This window comes from Ascaphus truei, chromosome 2, assembly GCF_040206685.1.
Source record: "Ascaphus truei isolate aAscTru1 chromosome 2, aAscTru1.hap1, whole genome shotgun sequence".
NCBI classification, from domain to species: domain Eukaryota; kingdom Metazoa; phylum Chordata; class Amphibia; order Anura; family Ascaphidae; genus Ascaphus; species Ascaphus truei.
Genome location: NC_134484.1, coordinates 391,550,814 through 391,569,849, shown reverse-complemented (window position 1 = coordinate 391,569,849; position 19,036 = coordinate 391,550,814). Strand labels below are relative to the sequence as shown.

The window sequence follows — 19,036 nt, the reverse complement described above, 5'->3', positions numbered from 1 at the left end:
CGAGAGGCCTAACCAACCATCCTGGGGCTATTTCCCCCTTCACTCACCCCCTCTGCCCCCAATAAACCTGGTAGTCTACCTTAAACCCTTCATTGCCTTAGTGGTTAGCCGCTAAGGTAATGAAGCTTCTTACATTTTATTTTTATTTATAGTGTGCATTTATAGTCTTCTGAGCTGAACAAAGTTGATTTCAGCCTTGGGGACCCCCTACTTCCCGAGATACAAGCCCCTGTATTGGATGCCGGTATCCCTCTGCTTTGTTTAGATCCCACGTGGATTTAAATATGGAGAGGATACCGGCACCCCATATGGGGGCCTGTAACTCGTTAAGTAGGGGGTCCCCGAGGCTGAAATCAGCTTAGGAGACCTCCTGCTCATGCACACAATAAATACAAATAAAATATAAGCAGCATCATTACCTGGGCAGCTATCCGCTAAGGTTATGAGTTTTTATTGGGGGGGTGGGGGGTGTATCATGCGGGAGCATAGGGTCTCCTGAGCTGAACAAAGTTGATTTCAGCCTCGGCGACCCACTAATTCCCGAGATACAGATTCCGTTATGGGGTTCCGGTATCTCCTTCAATGTAAAAATCCCTCGTCAAGTGCCCCAAAGGATTTTTACATGGCGGGGATACCGGCACCCCATAACGGGGCCTGTATCTCGGGAAGTAGGGGTCCCCGGACCTGAAATCAATGCAGTTTAGCTCCGGAGACCCCCTGCTACATTACTGTAATGTTTAAAATGAAATAAAACCCCTGCGATACCTGTGAGAGGCACGCAGTTAGAGTGACAAATTCATCCTATCTCTTACTGCGCGTCTCTTACAGATCCTGGTAGGATTAACACAGCAGGAGCTCCTGCTGTGTTAATCCGATGGGCCATTATAGTCTGCTGCTGACCATCTCAGATCACCATGCTGCATCACACAGGATTTACCCAGGTAAATGTTCGAATAACGGCTGCTGCATCTGCACCTGGAAATTCTGCAAATAAATCATTGAATTACATTTTATATTTTATATTCTCTCACTCATCAGTGGATACTCCCCTAAATTGGTCTCCCTTTTCCTTTCCCTCCCCAGAAAAAGCCCTTTGCTCAGGTATCTCCCAATGTGGAATACTTGTTAATCTATTTGCAGGTACAGATGTTCCAGACCTTAGTGCACCAGTTAAAGCAAGTCGTTGTATTAACTATAATGCAGTATTCAACACTGTAAAATGCGTGTGCAATTGAAAAATATTGTAATGCGTGCATTATCATCTTAATGAACTAGTCGAAAATGCTAAAATGTGTATTTCGAAAATGATAGATTTTGATTGCGTTGTATGCCGTTTTGGGGACAATTTTGCATTGACAATATCTGGATTTCATTAATAAACCCTTGTATAGTGAATTACAGTGTGGAAATTCAGCTTTTTTTCCTTCTGTTTCTATAGTTCAATATAAGCCAACGTTACTATGACACTGGGTCATTCACTGAAGCTCGTGAGAGTTGTGAAAATATGAGAATATCCTAATGGATTACAGGTAATAGCACATGGGGAAAATATGCAGGCAAATACTCTACATTTCTATGTATACATTTGAACAAATGGGCAAGTACAGTACATAAGAAACAAGGAAGGACAATCCCGAGCAGCAACTGGACGGCAGGATCCAATATCCGCCTTATCCTTGACAAAGCTCCTTGCAGGCGTGAAACATGTAGGATGTGTTAATAGAGATTGCCGTTTTTGTCCAATAGAGCCTTTCTATTTTTGACTGATCTGGGTGCTGTTTAATTTTGGATCCTGTCTTCCAGCTGCTGCTCCAGATATTCTTTCCTTGTTTCTTGTTCGTTTTCACTGAGATCCAGGAAGCCCACGAGGAGAGAGGGTTGGAGTCTGCACAGCTGACTAATGCTGGGCGCATAGCTGCACTATCGGCATAACAACCACAACTCCAGTTGCCTCTACTGCACTATCTTCATTTGGGGGGACCAGCACAGGAGGTTAGATATACACTTTCCTTACCCGTGGATCCCACCTAAGTGCTAAGCATCAGACCCCACATTTTGACCTCCCTCCATGACAGAACACTGTATACAGTGATCAGACACTTTGTCGGCACAACCCCAGAGCGCATGACAGCAGATACATTCAAGTACAGTACATAAGCCTAAAGGCTGAACTTAATGTAACATTTTCAGTAAAACTTAATGTAATAGCACCAGTAGATTATATGATAGATTGCTTACTTAATAAGCATTGATAAAAAAGACTACCCTACATAACTATAAAAACATGGCTTACTTTTTTTAGATCTGTCTCCTGAAATAGCGAGAACTGAGAGAGTAAAATGGCCCTCTGACAGTTCTGCGGGTCAGGGGTGGGAAGCATAGGCTATTCTTAATTTAAGAAATTTAGCATAGGTTGAACTTGATGGACGCATCATCTACCTCATTCTACCTCATCTACTATGTAACTATGTAAGAAGTGCAAAGCTTTCGCCCAAGTAGTGAAGCATGCAAAATTAGCCCATTTGTATTCGCAAAAAAAGTCTCGCCTTTGTCAGAAATTACATGTGATTGGTCAACCATTAAGTCAAAGTGCATTTCAATTTTGTGAAACCCTTAAATTTTTTGTTAGGAGGAGGAAGAGAGACAGTAATTTTAATATAATTTGCATATCCAAATTAGCATATTTCCCAGGTATCTCTCGCTCATACATTTTGGAAGGTTTTGTACATCTCTATTCTCAATAATACTCCAGCATTTTTTTTTTAATTATATTTTATTGAGCAACTTTATAAAGGTTTATAGTTTACAAAGTATAGGATACATTGCTTGTTTAACACTGGATGAATGGGTGATGAGAAACGGAATCACTTACTTTTCTGACATATTTTTCCAATAAATCCACCCGGACAGGTGCATACATTATTTCTCATGCAATGTCCACCATTCTTACAAGGAGGACTGCAGACCGCTAAAATAAGAGATTTAAAACACAGAGATCTTATCCTGAGTTTATTAAGGTTTATAAACCCTAAAGTATATGAGAATTTAATTCTGCTTTCACTAGAATGTACCAGTTGTTGTTACAGAAATCATAAAAACAAAGTAATTAGCAATGTTCACGAAGCATTGTCAGGGTAAACATGGATTTCAAGGTAAAACGGAAATGAATGAAAATAGATGTTATGTAACAAACAAAACTGGTTACCAATGTTAATGAATTTCCCCATATACTGTATGTTCCAACATTAAAAAGTATGCATACCTATCTGGTCAAAAAACAATTAAAGGATAATTTAGGAATAAATATAATTAAATTAACGGATAATTTAGAGATGCTAATATAAGAGACAATTTCCAAAATAAAAATAATCAGCCATTTTAGGGGAGTTTCCTGAAGCATATGCACTTTCAGCTATGCACCTACAGCTATGCACTTTCACTGCTATTATGGTTTTAAGAAAAGTGTTTTGTTTATGTCTTTGCCAAAACTCGATCGGTTTCGGTTCTGGATTTTGGATTATAAAAAAAAATGGAAAAAAGAAAGACAACAAAAAAGTATATCAGAAAATGAGTCTCTTAAGTTTCGGCTCATTCTTCATTTGGATTTAAAAATGTGTTAGAATTGAACACATAATTCATGAAGTTCAGAATGTCAATCTTCAAACATGCCCATTCTTGTGTATACTGTAACTAATACAATGTATAAAATTGTGTTTTTGTGTGTGAATGTTCCTCCCATGTGTCAGGGCAAACACATCTCTCAGCTCTGTGGTAGTATAAACCTCCTTGGCTCACAATGTGCATCATATGTAAAATATGTTTCTTACATTTAATACAATAATAAATGATACACAGTATCAAAATACAATTTTCTTAGTATTACTACAGAGACTTTATTGTCCAAAAAAATTCATACATAGTTCCGTGCTGCACTAAGATTCGATTAAGTCTTCAGTGGAACATAAACAGTTATTTATGGATATGGGGGTTCCCAGCACACAAAAATAGAAAAAATGAGAAAAAGAGGTTAAATGCCAGTAGAATTTTTTTTTGTATTAGTTGAACATTTAATGATGCAACAAGCAGTGCCAAGTGGTAGGCTATAGAGAGCGTGACTCGTCAAACAGATAAATACACTATCAATAAAGGGAGGGGAATGGGGAGGGAAGGGAAAAACAAAGGAAGGGGGGAAAAGGGGAATACGTAAAACAAGCGTAAAACGATGGAGGGATAAATACAAGGGGGGCAACGTTTCGGGGGCCTAAATCGACCCTTCTTCAAGCCCATTCCCACAGGGTCTGTGGTACTTCCCTTTAATTCCTCCAACCAAACCTCTCACCTACAAAAGTACAGATATATGCCTAATCTGTTATTCTGAAATAGATAACTGGGTCACAGAATCAAGATATACTGATCTGCAGTTAAGGCATAAAAGATATTGTCTAATACAGCGGTGCGCAAAGTGGGGGCGCACTCTGAGATTTTCTGGGGGAGCGCGGCGTTGCAGAGGCCCCGTGCTCTTCCCCCAACTCATTTAAATTAAATGCCGGGCGATCGCGTGAGGCCCCTGCAACTCTAAACTTACCATGTCTCTGCTGGCATCAAGGACTCAGGCAACGCGCCCATGGCAATGCGCACATGTGTCAAATGACGTTGCGGGTCACGTGACGTCTCATTTGACGCCGTGTGAGGTAAGGGGGGGGGGCGCGCACCACCGGAGGTGAAGAAGCAGAGGGGGCGCAGCAAAAAAAGTTTGCGCGCCCCTGGTCTAATAGATACTAGAGGAGTAAACAACACCTGAATGTAACGACTAGAGTTGTGACTATCCACCTATGACTTTGTCCACATATTCTAATCAGAGAAACAGTTATTTAGTTAACTATTTTTATATACAGCATTTAAGTTTGTAAAATAAATACTGTATAACGCCTCATTTTAAGTAGTGCTTGTGCACAGTATATTGGAATCACATTTACATGAACACAGAAAGGTATGCTTCAGATTTTGGATGTAAAATATAAAAAATGAATACTTACCATTCTGGCACTGAGCACCAAAGAAACCATTTGGACAAAGGCAAACATTTGACTTAATACAGGAACCACCGTTGAGGCAAACAGGTTGGCACACAGCTAGTAAAATAAATAAATATATTAAAATATAATAAAACACACATATACACTGTAAAGAAACGGATACAGTTGTTTCATTGTTCCCCAGAAAATACAACATATCCTGTTATACAGGCTTACCCCGCATTAACGTACGCAATGGGACCGGAGCATGTATGTAAAGCGAAAATGTACTTAAAGTGAAGCACTACCTTTTCCCACTTACTGATGCATGTACTGTACTGCTATCGTCATATACGTGCATAACTGGTGTAAATAACGCATTTGTAACAGGCTCTATAGTCTCCCCGCTTGCGCACAGCTTCGGTACAGGTAGGGAGCCGGTATTGCTGTGCAGGACGTGATGACAGGCGCATGCGTGAGCTGCCGTTTGCCTATTGGGCGATATGTACTTACTCGCGAGTGTACTTAAAGTGAGTGTACTTAAAGCGGGGTATGCCTGTACAGTAATGCAGAATATCAGATATTCCATAGGATTCGATGGCAGCATTGGGGCAGTATATCCCAACAAAGTACCGACGAGAGCATGACCTTGTTCTATCAAAGCGTGATGTTGATTCACAGCATCGGACATGATTTCAAACAGATTAGAAAACAACATAAAGAATACCTGTGTTGCATGTAGGGCCATACCAGCCTGCTTTGCACTTGCACACCTCTGGAGCAACACATTCTCCACCATGTTCACAGTGTCGATTACAAACCACTGCATTAAAGAGATGAAAAAAGATTATACTGTTACATGACCCTGTGCAAAATGTATCCTCTTACCATGCATGTATGTCTCACGAATCTATAAAAGTACCAACCCGAATGATTATTAAGTACTGTATTATGTAAAAAGCAATCTCTTCCCAGGTGTGGGCAATAGATGACTAAAACATTTTTGGATCATCTTGCTAATAAGTAAAATAAAGGTTGCCGTACAAATTGCAGTACATATCAGATATATGCTCTAGGTTTAAAATTAAGTTTCAGCTATTTTCGGAAAAATTAGTGCATAAAAATACTTGTTTTTTTACAGTAAAGAGTGACATTAATGGGTATAAAGAAAATTTAAGGTTGGAATTAGCGATGGGCAGTTCGGGAGCTCCCAAATTTAAACCCTTTCGAACTTCAGGAGGGCCAGGAAGTTTTGAACCTGAATACCCAGGGCTATCGCAGTTTGATTTAATCCAAATCGTGAGTCTGGATCTCGAGCCGAATTCTTGTTTTCAATTCCCGCTGTCTTTCCCTCATCCTATAAAAATGCACCTTCCCTTGCTGCCATTTTGTATCTGCATTGGCAGGGGAAGGGTGTGTGGGAGTAGTGATAATGCCCTCTGACCTGGTTGTCTCTACTCTACTACTAAAATAGAAAAACATCAAATCATTTCAAGTTGGATAGGTTAGCTGTGTTGGATATATAAAATACAACCATCTGACTGCTTTCTACTCTCTACTAGTATATTACACACATGTATCCTTGCAAACTAATTAAAAAAAAAAAACGTTCTGCTCCAAACGACCCCAAAGTATGGATTTTGGAAGAAAATGAAGCTCAAAATGGGTAACTTTAAGGTCTCTATATATAAAAAGAAAAGAGAAACAAAATGAGTCAATAGATTATATTAGACCTTACTTGTTTCACACCTAGGTCCGACATAACCAAATGGGCAAGTGCAGATATTTCTAGCCTGGCATATACCTCCATGTTGACAGGATGGCTCACAATATGCTGAGAATAAAACAGAATTATATTGTAAAAGAAACAATTGACTCATTAAACGTTGTGCATTCTTTTATTGTTGTCCAATGCCTTAAATAGTTTGTATCATAATAGTATTTAGCATAGTTTAAAATGCAAAAAAAACCATTGCAGCCAAATCACTTTAACAAATGCTCATGAATTGCTGTGATGAGAAAGAGTAAGGGCTCTATGCAGTAAGCGTTGATAAGTGTTTTTTCGCCATTTTATAGCCAAAATTGGGTTTGAGATTCAGTAAGCGCCGATATGTGCTTGATTTCGGCAGGTTTCGTAGCCGATAATTTTGTTATGGCCAGTCTGCTGTCGATAAGCCTGTTTTCGGCACTTATCGCCACTTTTTTTAATCGGCTGTATTCAAGTACCAAAATCAGCTTATCGGGGCTGATCGGCACTAAGAAATTGAGATGTTATGGCCAATTTCTCCCGCCAACTAAAGTTGGCAAGTTGGAGGGGAGAACGATCACTAAGGCTGCCGGAACGGCACTTAGAAAAAAAAAATAATCTGCACATCAATGGAGTCAATGGAGCGGGGACGTATAACATTATAGTACAGTTTACGTTCCATTGCTCACAATACAAATGTGATTAGCATTACAGTGTGGGGGGCATTCACTGCATTGTGTCACACCTGACATGTATAATTTCATTTACATTGTACTTTTAGATGTTTTCAGCATTTGCGTGTCACATTACTCATCATGTGATGATGTGTCAAGAGAAAATCCTATACTCAACTCTTAAAGGAGAACCTCACATCATATCACACATTTTACTGAACTGAGCGACAATTATTTATATGATGTTACACATGTCACACATCTAACACACACACCGTATATTCATGTTGCTTTACATAACACAATGCTTGTAATGTGTAACGCATCTTTAAACGTTCATGTACATCTTTCTTCTCATGTTTACCTGTACTTTGGGTCCTCCCTTTTTTCATGGCATCACTTATTGGACACTCAATCACATTGCATGTTCACATTGTAACCGTTGCATTACAAGCACTTCAACCTAACTTATACACACATGTACAGTAATTAATCATTGTGACACCTTTCAAACTGATTCGATAGCAACTATCCTCATTACATAAATGTATGCATATGCACACGAGAATTCAATGTTGTGAACATGTGACAATAACATGGCTAATTACACATGTTGCAGCAAACATTTTACACGCCAATCTCAGTCTTTTTGTCTATTTACATGACTGACTGTTGCGTTCAGAAGTGTTACATGCATTGCACATTACACTAAGAATTTTCAAACAATGTTTGTACAAAGCTTCACGTTACATCATTGGCAAATATCATGATTGCCTGCTCAATACACAGAACAAATAATTCTTTGTTCAAATGGACACAGCTTGTGAGCAAAGTACTTTAATATGTTAATGTAACACCTTGCTTTTTACTATGTCACCTGACATCATCACATACCTATTTAAAGGACGCCCATTACCTGCTCATTCACAGCTACTCATTTCAAAATGTTGCGATTGTTTAGGAGACAGAGGAACATTCTTTTTAATGACATGCTTGCTGATGAAGAGAATGCCATAGGGCAAGGGAGGGACAGAGCCAGGGACAGTGACAGGGACAGGCACGCGGATACGACAGGGACAGGGAGAGGGACAGGCCGAGGGACAGGTAGAGGGACAGGAGATCAGAGGAGAAGACAGAGGAGACAAGTTGTGCCTCGTCCGCGTGTGTACAGGGAGAGAACCCTGTTAGATGGGATGAGTGAGGAGGAGATAGTCAGTCGCTATCGTTTGAGTTCAGCAGCAATCTTATCTCTTTATGAACAGATAAGGGGAGATTTAGATTTTGTGACAGCCAGAGGTCGTGCAGTCCCTGGCCTTGTTAAAATGCTGTGCTCATTACATTATCTTGCGTCCGCGTCATTCCAGACAACTGTGGGCATAGTGGGCGGGGTCTCGCAATCTACATTCTCGCGGGCCTTTACCCAGTTTCTCTATGCACTCAATAGACGCGCTAGGAATTATATTCATTTTCCTACAGAGGCGACAGAGTGGCTGGAAGTCAGGAATGCCTTTTATAATATAGCAGGGATACCATGTGTGCTGGGTGCATTCGATTGCACACATGTTGCTTTGATTGCACCTAGTCAGAGTGAGCATGTTTACCGTAACCGTAAGCACTACCATTCACTGAATGTACAGGTGGTATGTGATGCCACGATGAGGATAATGCATGTGGTACCCAAATTCCCTGGTTCCAGTCACGATTCCTTTATCCTGAGGAACTCTTCAGTCTTCCATGCGTTCGAAGAGGGACATTTTGAACATGGTTGGCTGCTGGGTGAGTACACATTTGGATGTTGTAACACAAAACACATTTTTCTTTAGGAATGTTTTCATTGTAGAATCTTATCACTAATGTAAGCTTATGTGTGCTCCATTGATTATAGGTGACTCAGGATACGGAATTAGGCCATGGCTCTTGACTCCGGTGCTAAGCCCTCAAACTGAAGCAGAGGAGAGGTACAATGCAGCCCATATTTCTACAAGATCTGTTATAGAGAGGACATTTGGCCTACTCAAGACCAGATTTAGGTGTCTCGACAGAACTGGTGGGGCTCTTCTATACAAGCCTCAAAAAGTGTCTGATATTATTATTGCCTGTTGCATTTTGCACAATGTGGCACTCAGACACAATGTACAATCAGACATAGCTGAGCCTTTGGTAGACGAGCATCCCACCCATGTAGCTGCTGAAAATGAACAAACAGCCAGTGGTGGCCAGACACGCCAGAATCTCATAAATTCGTTTTTTTCTTGTAAGTTAAAACATATATGTTCCTAGTACTACTTTTATAGATTAATTATGTTATATTAACAATAATGTTTCTTTATATAACCTTCTGTTAGGACACAGATGAATATGGGTTGCACACCTTTCTTTTCTCTGCTGTGTGGACAAAGGGATGTGGCACCGGTATGTTATTGTTGCACAGGTTATATAATCCCTCTTCCATTGTAAATTAGTTGTGTGTATGTGAATACAACTGGTGTAACAAAGCAGTAATATTTAACTTTTGTGTTGTTCCTTATGCAAACACAATACACATAGTATGGCCATAGTCATTCATTCTTGCAGTATGGTTACATACAATGTTATTGTTGCAGTGTAATATGTACATCCATATGATGTGTACACCAGGCTGGTTTACATTTTGAATGTCATTAAATATACATGGTGTTGCACATTTAACACCAAATACACACTTTGCTGTGTTGTTTACGGTACTGAAGATGGCATGTCAATGTTTGCAATTTATATATTGTTCCATTGCATTATAGGTATATCTCCAGTATGACTGCTCATGGTATGTATATTTGCTGACATATGTCATAAGATGTGCCTACCTCAATATTCGTATAAGTATTTGAAGTTCAAATCCAACATATTGGTCAACGATAAATGTTACATACATGTACTTTCTGTATCATGTACATGCATTTAGCTACTAATGAGGTTTAATGTGCATTGTATTATAAAATGATTACTCCCTTTCATCACATTTAATGTATGTTCCCTTATAATTTCCATTAATGTAATATAGAGGTGTTTGGAGAGAAGGGGATAAGTGTAGAAATTTTTTTACTTAGGGGAGCTCATTAATCACGGATGCAATTGACTGATCATAACACTCCATGCATGAATGCCTGTAATCACAGCAATGTGTTGTACATCTTATATTTAGCAATGTAGGTGATTATTAATGCTATAAATTATCTGTCAAAATTAATTAAACATTGTCACATGTGTATGTATAAGTCACACATGTGTGTTGATGTGACCTACATGTAACAAGTGTCAAACTGTAATCAAAACCACAATTGTGTCAGAAATGTAAGTGTAATTTTGCATGAATAATTACCCACAATCACAATGTTCTTAATATATTTGGAATGTCATTGACGTCACTTCATCATTATCATGATGATAATGAACAAGTATTCTCAAAATATAAGCGTCAATCACGTGCACATTAGCATAGGCACACTTTTTAAGACAACTGTTTGTGTCTGTATCAATGTGTGTATGATCCATGTATAACACCGACAAATGATAACAGCAGGTTTATTATGGTAGCTTATATCATCATATTGACTGTACTATTTATGTTTAGAAAGTTTAATGAACACAGTAAACTATAATTAGCTTGTTACATGAAATATACACATAAACGTACTTCATTACATGATGTTGATGTAATATTCATAACATCATGCATTGTAGGGGACCACAACATCTTGCCAATAACATTCTTTGCTACAGTCCCAAACCATTTCATCAACATACCCATGTAACAAGAAATTTTTAACTATAAATGGCTAGTTGGTTGTAAGTGTCCTTTACATTGGGAGAAGGAGTGGCTCAGTGAGTAAAGACACAGACTGGCACAGAGAGTTTGAAGCAGGGGAGACTGGTTCAATTCCCGATGTTGGCTCCTTGTGACCATGGCCAAGTCACTTTATCGCCAAAATATAGATTGTAAGCTCCACGGGGCAGGGACCTCAGCCTGCAAAATGTATCTGTAAAGCGCTGCGTACAACTAGTACCGCTATACAAGAACATACTATTATTATTATTATTATTATTATGATTACATAGTTTCGACAGTCATACGTTCCATTACACAATAGAATACACAAATGTGTTAGCAGAGTGGGAATGGTTGTTATATATAAAACACACCATGTCATAAAATGTTAGTAGTTATTAAAGAACACTGTAGAAAAATTCTAGCTGCACTCTTTTGCAACATCATTATGTTAACTAAGTGCTTATGCAATATAGGCATAAGGGTATCACATTTTTAATTGGTTGTTAATAAGCGCTGCAAGCAATATAAAATTAGTTCCATATGTAGTATAGTAGTCGGTGGCTCCTCCTCACAATCATCTCATATAAAGTTAGACTCTTCTGAAATCATACATTGATCCGATTGTATCTTGCCCGACATCTCTGAAATACAGCAAACACATGATAGTCAAATATGGCACCTTACTATATATGTATCCGTGACAACGCGTTACACATCTCTATATGATTGTGTAGATACACACGTCACTCAGTTATATGTTAGAAGTACAACTATACATCATTATGTATTCGTTTGTAAAATTAGTAGCACGCATAACTATGTATATGAAGCTAACGTTGGGTGTATACTTAAAAATGTGCGCGTACATCTTACTGTGCGCACGCACTTCACGCTTGGGTCGACTAAGTGTTAGCGCATGCGCAAAACAATGCGTACGTTGTGCGTTCAATACATGTTGTAAATACCATTAAGCATAAAATATTTCTTTCTAATACAATGAAGGAGAAACTACATTCGTTCTAAACGACTACATCTGTATTCTTTTTAAACAGACGTGTGTGGACAGAAAGCACGGCCGATAACACAATGCGCAAATGCAATACGTGTGACGTCATGTTAAGCCAGCGTGAAGCGCACGCAAACACTCCTCCCACTCAATTAACATTCGGCTAACGCCCAGTGTACGCCCACAAACACAGACGCGCACGCATGACACAGTGCAGTTACCGTAACTATAACAAAACAACACAGCCAATAGGCTTTGACGCTCGCACGTCGCTTGGGGGCGGGACTTACATCCGTAATCCTTTTTAAGGACGCCTTGGCACATGACAAGGGTCATACGTGGTCGACCCGTTTTTTTTTTAGATGTTGCATGAAAAAAAAAAACAGGTGTGCGTTACAGTTATGGTAACATGTTGCTAATATGTTTAAAGGGATAGGAAATTATGTATATTTATTCCGTGAGCAATGTGTACTAATCTTTCTGGTTCTACTATATTGTAATAGGAAACAATGTGTTTGTGATCGCTACATGTTATGCAGTCTGCAATGTTACGCTGTATCCACGCATTTAAAGTAAAAATGGTGGTTACAAAAAAAAAAAAAGTTTTACCGCTGAGTCAAGGCATAACGATTTTTATATTTACCATTCTTGCAGAAGTAACACTTCGTCTGCCTGCAACTCTTCGCTCCAGAAAACCAATGCATTTGCATCCATGGTTGACCCAAACGCTGAATCCTGTATGACACACATCTCCTCCATGAGGCGCTCATAGGAATCGCCACTGCCTTCTTCAAACAATTGGTCCGGAGGTAGGTTCATTTCTTCGGTTACCCATTCGAATGCGTTTGCAGCAGAAAGGCTTGCTACAAAATCAAAGTAGTTATGTTCTTGTAGAATGTGTGTTTCAGGAATGGAGGGTGCAGATATTGCAGCAGGTATCGATTCACACGGAACAGTAGTAGCGGATCCATTGCTATTGTTATTAGGAATAAATATGCTATTTAGCAGAATATATGTGCCGTGTTCCACGGTGATTTTATTTTCCTTAGCAATCTGCCAAAAACCATACCTTTCTTGTAGGTTATCCTGCACACGTTCAAAACATTCATTAGTTGATAAAGTGAATCTTACAGAGGATTTAAAATTTCGCGCCCGCCCAGTTTCTTGGTAATAAGGATACTTTGTTCTAATCAAATCATAGATTTGGCCCACGTTGGCTTTCTGTTCCGCAATTGATACGATCGCCTCAGGTATCATCCTTTTATATCCTTTGTGTGGATGGCTGTTTTGAATCATATCGTTAGCCATTGCAGCTTAACACAAAATCTGACTGAACTTGAATCTTGTCTGCTCAGAATGGTCAAACTAGTATAATGTTATCTATTTAGTGTCTTTGCATTCAAGGTCACAAAATGTTTCTTCTTTTACTCCTGTTCTCTAACCACCAATTGGAGTTGTACAAATAATTGGTTCACATTTGTGATTTCTGATAGGCATTCAGTGTGAATGGCACATTAAGCAACTTTAATCTACTTTCTCAAAACAAAAGTAACATTTTAATTAAAAAACACTGTGGGTTGAGGAAAGAAACATTGAACGCTTTATGAAAATAGTGCTTACACAGCCATATAATGAAATACACAGACACCTGCAAATGTTGTAATCTTTTTATTTTTAATACATTTCAGTGTCTATTTTTCAGTCTGGTTAACTCCCTGACTGCATCAGAGTTTAAGTAAGTGTGTATATATATATATATATGAAAAGTTCAGTCCGCGCTCTGGCTCTTTAAACTTGGAGTGTTGGTCCCTCTCAGTTCTCTTGCTGCTTCTGTGTTTATGAGGTGTCTCCCCCACCTCCAAATGTGGTCTCCACCGGAACCCCGATGGTGATACCAATATCAGCAAAACAAGAAAAAACACAAAAGCGCACCAAGATGAGAGATAGATAATGTATTAGCAACAAATAATAAAATTAGTAACTTACATATAAAATTTCTTTAATAATCCCCGATTCTGGTGTCTATCACAGGAGTAGGGCATCACATAGGAAGTATGAAGGGTAATCTCAGTTCTAAGAGATCAGACCCGCGCGCTGGGGCTGTCTCTGTTCACTCTCCTGTCCTCCACGTGTGGTAGCGTGGTGCAGAGTGTAGCACACATGTGCAGGAACCGGGGCCTTCAATAGGTGTCCTTAGGATGCCTGTCCGTTTTTGATAGCATAGAAACGATCGGAAATAAGCAGGAACGGTACACTTGAGTGTGTGCTGGTGGTGGGTAGTAAAACCGCCAGCCACAACAGTCGCGACGCGTTTCGTTTAACAAAGTAAACTTCTTCAGGCGATATCTGGGACACCTGTTTAGGGGTCCTTTATAGGTCTAATTCTGTGCGTCATTGGTTAATACCTAATGGCTGCATGGCCAATCAGGCTCATATACTGATAGGGGCGGGCCACAATAGGAAGACCTCCCTGTTAGTGCATTTAATCCAGTAATGAATTACACTAATTGAGTATATATATAAGTGTAAATAGAAAGGTAAACAGACCTTAAAGGGGAGCCAAAATCATGTGTCCCAAATAGTCAAGTGCAATAAAATATGCATAATAGTAGCATAAAAAACAAAGTATATGTGCATACTGGATAACAACATTAATAACATTAAATGACATATAAATAACTTTTAAAATATGGGAAATAGAACAAATGGAAAGGTGGGTGGGGGGAGGGGAAGAATTGAAGAAAAAGTGGAAAAAAATATAAAAATAAAAAATAAATAAAAAAGGAGGTAGAAAAAAAAAAAAAAAAAAAAAAAAAGGCTTATAAAATGAATAAAAACCACTGTAATGATAAAGTAGCTAAAAAAATCAGATAAAAAACAGATAAAAAAGGTATTAGACCAATGTTTGTATTAAATTGCAGTATGCATGGTTTCACCTCAAAAAAGGGGTTAATTCCACATAGTCGTTCAAGCCCCCCGGGTACTTGGATTGGAGGGTAAATATCCAGAATTGCTCCCTTTTTGCAATCTGAAGATCTATGTTACCAGCCCGTACATTAGTTGTTATATGTTCGATGCCCATATATTTAACCCCTATAGTGCTACACTGATGGACATCCTTAAAGTGTGACAACAGATGTGTCAATGGTTTATTAGATGCCAGTAGCTTGGGAATATTAGTGATATTTCTGAGGTGCTCCATCACTCTAATTTTGAGCTGACGTTTAGTACGGCCCACATACTGTAAACCACATCCACATTGCAGGATATAAATGACATAAGTGGTTACGCAATCGATGTAGCTATTAATTTCATATCTACTGTAATATCTGTCGCTTTAGATTTAAAGTAATCCTGAGTAAGCATTCGTGGACAGATTTTGCACCTATTGCATCTGTGGTTACCTTTAATGCCTAACATCTCCCTAAGATCTTTCTTTTTGTTTGAATCACTGCCTTTGAGGAGACTAGGGGCCAAGATACTTTTTAGATTGTCGGATTTTGTGAACACAATCATTGGTCTTTCTGGTAAAGTTTTTGCCAAGATTGGATCCATCTGCAAAATGTACCAGTATTTGTTCAAAATATATTTGATCTTTCTATGAGAACTATTAAATTTTGTTACGAAATATGGTGCGTGTTTCTCATTCTTCCTTTTATTATTTTTATGGTCTGTTTCACTGGAATCTGAAGTGGGCAATGTGATAAGAGAGCCATTAGTCACTGGATTCTCCAATGGTTGAACTAGTGTCTTTCCAGTGGAAACACACTTTTGTTTACCATTGGGTTTACTATTCTTAGGTTGAATCAGTTTCTTCCTATTAATGTTTAATGCTCTTTTGTAGGCTCTATCTATAAGAGTCACATCATAGCCCTTTTGAAAGAAACGCTCAAAGAGTATTTGAGATTGTACCTTGAACGTTTCTATATCAGCACAGTTACGCCTAATGCGCAAAAACTGGCTGAATGGAATGTTATTAATGCATCTCCTTTCATGTCCACTTTCTGGGTGTAGAAAGGAGTTAACATTAGTGTTCTTAAAATGGGTTTTCGTGTGTAACTCGTTGTTGATTATGTAAATTTCTAAGTCCAAGAAGATGATCTTACTTGGACTTATTTCACTGGTAAAAGTGAGATTGAACAAATTATCATTCAACCTTGCAACGAAGCTATCAAACGAGGTATCATCACCGTCCCTGATAACAATCACATCATCGATGTATCTGCGCCACATAATCAACTGCGGCGCAGATACATCAATGCCCCATATGTTGGCCGATTCCCACCATCCCATATACAAATTTGCGAAAGATGGTGCAAAACGTGTCCCCATTGCAGTGCCACACAATTGTAAATAAAACTCGTGTTCAAAAAGAAAATAATTGTGTTTCAATATAAATTCAATTGAACTGTGAATAAACCTACGTTGGAGAAAAGGTAAAGTGCCGTGTAGTGCCAAAAAGTGATCAATAGCATCCAAACCCCCTTCATGTGGAATAGAGGTGTAGAGTGATTGAACATCAAGAGTGGCTAGATGATAAGAAGATTTCCATGTGAAATCTGAAAGAATAGTGAGAAGTGAAGTGGTGTCTAGTAGATGGGAAGGTAATAGTGGTACTAAAGGTTGAAGAAAAGAATCTACATAAGAAGAAAGGTTAACAGTGAGGGAATTAATACCTGAAATAATGGGTCGCCCAGGTGGATTCGTGAGTGATTTGTGAATCTTGGGCAAATGGTACATTATAGGGATGGTGGGAGCCGAGCAGCATAAGAATTCAAACTCTTTTTTGTTAAGTACGCCTGATGTTAAGGCGGATTCCAAATGTACATTTAGTTCTAGTTTGAATGCAGCTGTGGGGTCTCTAGGTAACTTACAATAGGACAGTGAATCAGACAGTAGTCTGACAGCTTCGCTGCAATAGTCTACTCTGTCTTGGAGTACTATAACTCCACCCTTGTCTGCTTCACGTATAATTATATTAGGGTTTAATTGTAGCGTTTTTAGCGCATGTCTTTCCTGTGCAGTTAAATTGGAGTTCTTATTCATAAGAAAACCTTTCCCTAGTCCCAGAGTTTGAAATTCCCTTTCGACCAATTTATTGAATATATCAATATGATGTCCCCTAGAATGATAAGGGTGAAAAACAGAATTGGGTTTGAATAATGAATGTTGTATAGATATACTTTCGTTGGTATTGGTAATGCCCTCATCCATAAGTGACATCAAGTCCACTAGTTGTGTCTGTTCACTTGTAGACAATTTCTGTACAATAGGATTGATGGTATCAGGGGTGGTTTGATAACCCCTTTGATCCGAAATAAAGTGTCTACTTAGAGTTAACTTGCGATTAAATTTCTGCAAATCAATGTAAAGATCAAAATTGTTAACTCTACGTGTAGGGGCAAATGAAAGGCCTTTGCCTAAAACATTCATTAATGTATGGTCTATACGGGAATTAGATAAGTTAAAGATGCCCTTAGATCTCAATGTTGGGTCATCTGGGTAAGTTTGAGAGGGGAGTGTTGTTTTTCCTCCCTTTGTCCTAATTCCCCTATGCCCTCTCCTGAATCCTGTCTTTTCCTTGTGATTTTTTGGGGGGCTCCCAATAGAGGCGGATGGTTGGAGTCCCAAGTTGATATTGATTTTCTCATTTTTTCCAACCTGTTTAAAAAATCCTCATTCTCTATTCCCTCATTTGAACCCTTCAAAACTTCATACTTGTTTTGCAACGGTATGGCATGTGAGATATGTGCATGTTTCTCCCTAAAATTGGTATGTTTCTTAGGGGCACTAGTATCTCTCCTATTTTGCGGAGTATGTGATTTATTGCTATACCTCCTATTTTGTTTGGCATAATGAGGGTTAGATTGTTGTGGTCTATGTGTGTGGTTCACCTGTGCGGAGTGATCCATAGTTTCATTCCTCTGGTATTTGGATGGCCGTCTAGTATGTTTTTCATGGGTGGGTCTCGCATAGAAATTAGGGTCCCTTGGTGTCCTTGGGATAGAAACATTAGTTTTTGGGTTAGTATGTTGGGTTTGTAAGGGTCCTTTAGTTTGGTTAAAGGCTGTGACATTAGATGGATTAGTGTCACGTATAGCAGGGTCCCCATCTGCAGTTATTTCCTTTCCTGTATCCCAACATCGCTGAATGTTAAGTGCATAGTCCATCTTATCTCTAAGGAATTTCTTGTTTTTATTGATCAAAATCTGATTTTCTGATCTCCTTAGTTTGACATTCATTTCTTTAGTCAATTGGGGTAGTTTGTCAAGGCAGGGGATCTCCAAGATTTCATTCTTAGCTTGTGTTATTTTACCATCTATTTCAATGATTTCTTTCTTTCTCTCTAGAATTAACAACCGCATTAGCTCCAGTGAGCAATGGTCTTGGATCCTTTCCCATTCCTTGACAAACTCAGGACTATCTGTGTTATATGTGGAGGGTTTAAGGACTCTAAGTCCCCTTGGTATGCGACCCACCCTTATGTACTCCTCTAATGTGGCCATTTCTAGCCATGACTTAGTTTCTTTTTCCAAAAGTTTATTTAATTCATTCATTAGGGAAGTTAAACATGGTGTTGCCACCTCTTCTATTGGTATATCTGAGAATATCTTACTAAACAGCTCTGGTTTGTTAAACCTGTTTTTAAGACAATCCAGAAATTGGCTGGTGTTTGATTCAGCCATAATACGTCCGTATAGGGATGGTGACAGGGGTGGGGAAGACAGAGAGAGTGGAGGTGGAGGTAGGAGGGGAGAGGGAAAAAAGGAAAAAGAGGTAGGAACA

General features: G+C 38.9%; 1 protein-coding gene across 1 annotated transcript in view; it reads right to left on the bottom strand.

Annotated features, from left to right (window-relative positions):
- Positions 1-19,036, bottom strand: part of VWDE (von Willebrand factor D and EGF domains) — a 132,090-nt gene that overhangs the window by 18,836 nt on the left and 94,218 nt on the right. Inside the window, exons 24-27 of the mRNA XM_075587233.1 lie at positions 6,754-6,849; positions 5,743-5,838; positions 5,037-5,132; positions 2,873-2,968 (exon numbers count right to left, since the gene is read on the bottom strand). Of these exons, the coding sequence (XP_075443348.1) occupies positions 2,873-2,968; positions 5,037-5,132; positions 5,743-5,838; positions 6,754-6,849 (384 nt within the window). The remainder of the gene's footprint in view (positions 1-2,872; positions 2,969-5,036; positions 5,133-5,742; positions 5,839-6,753; positions 6,850-19,036) is intronic.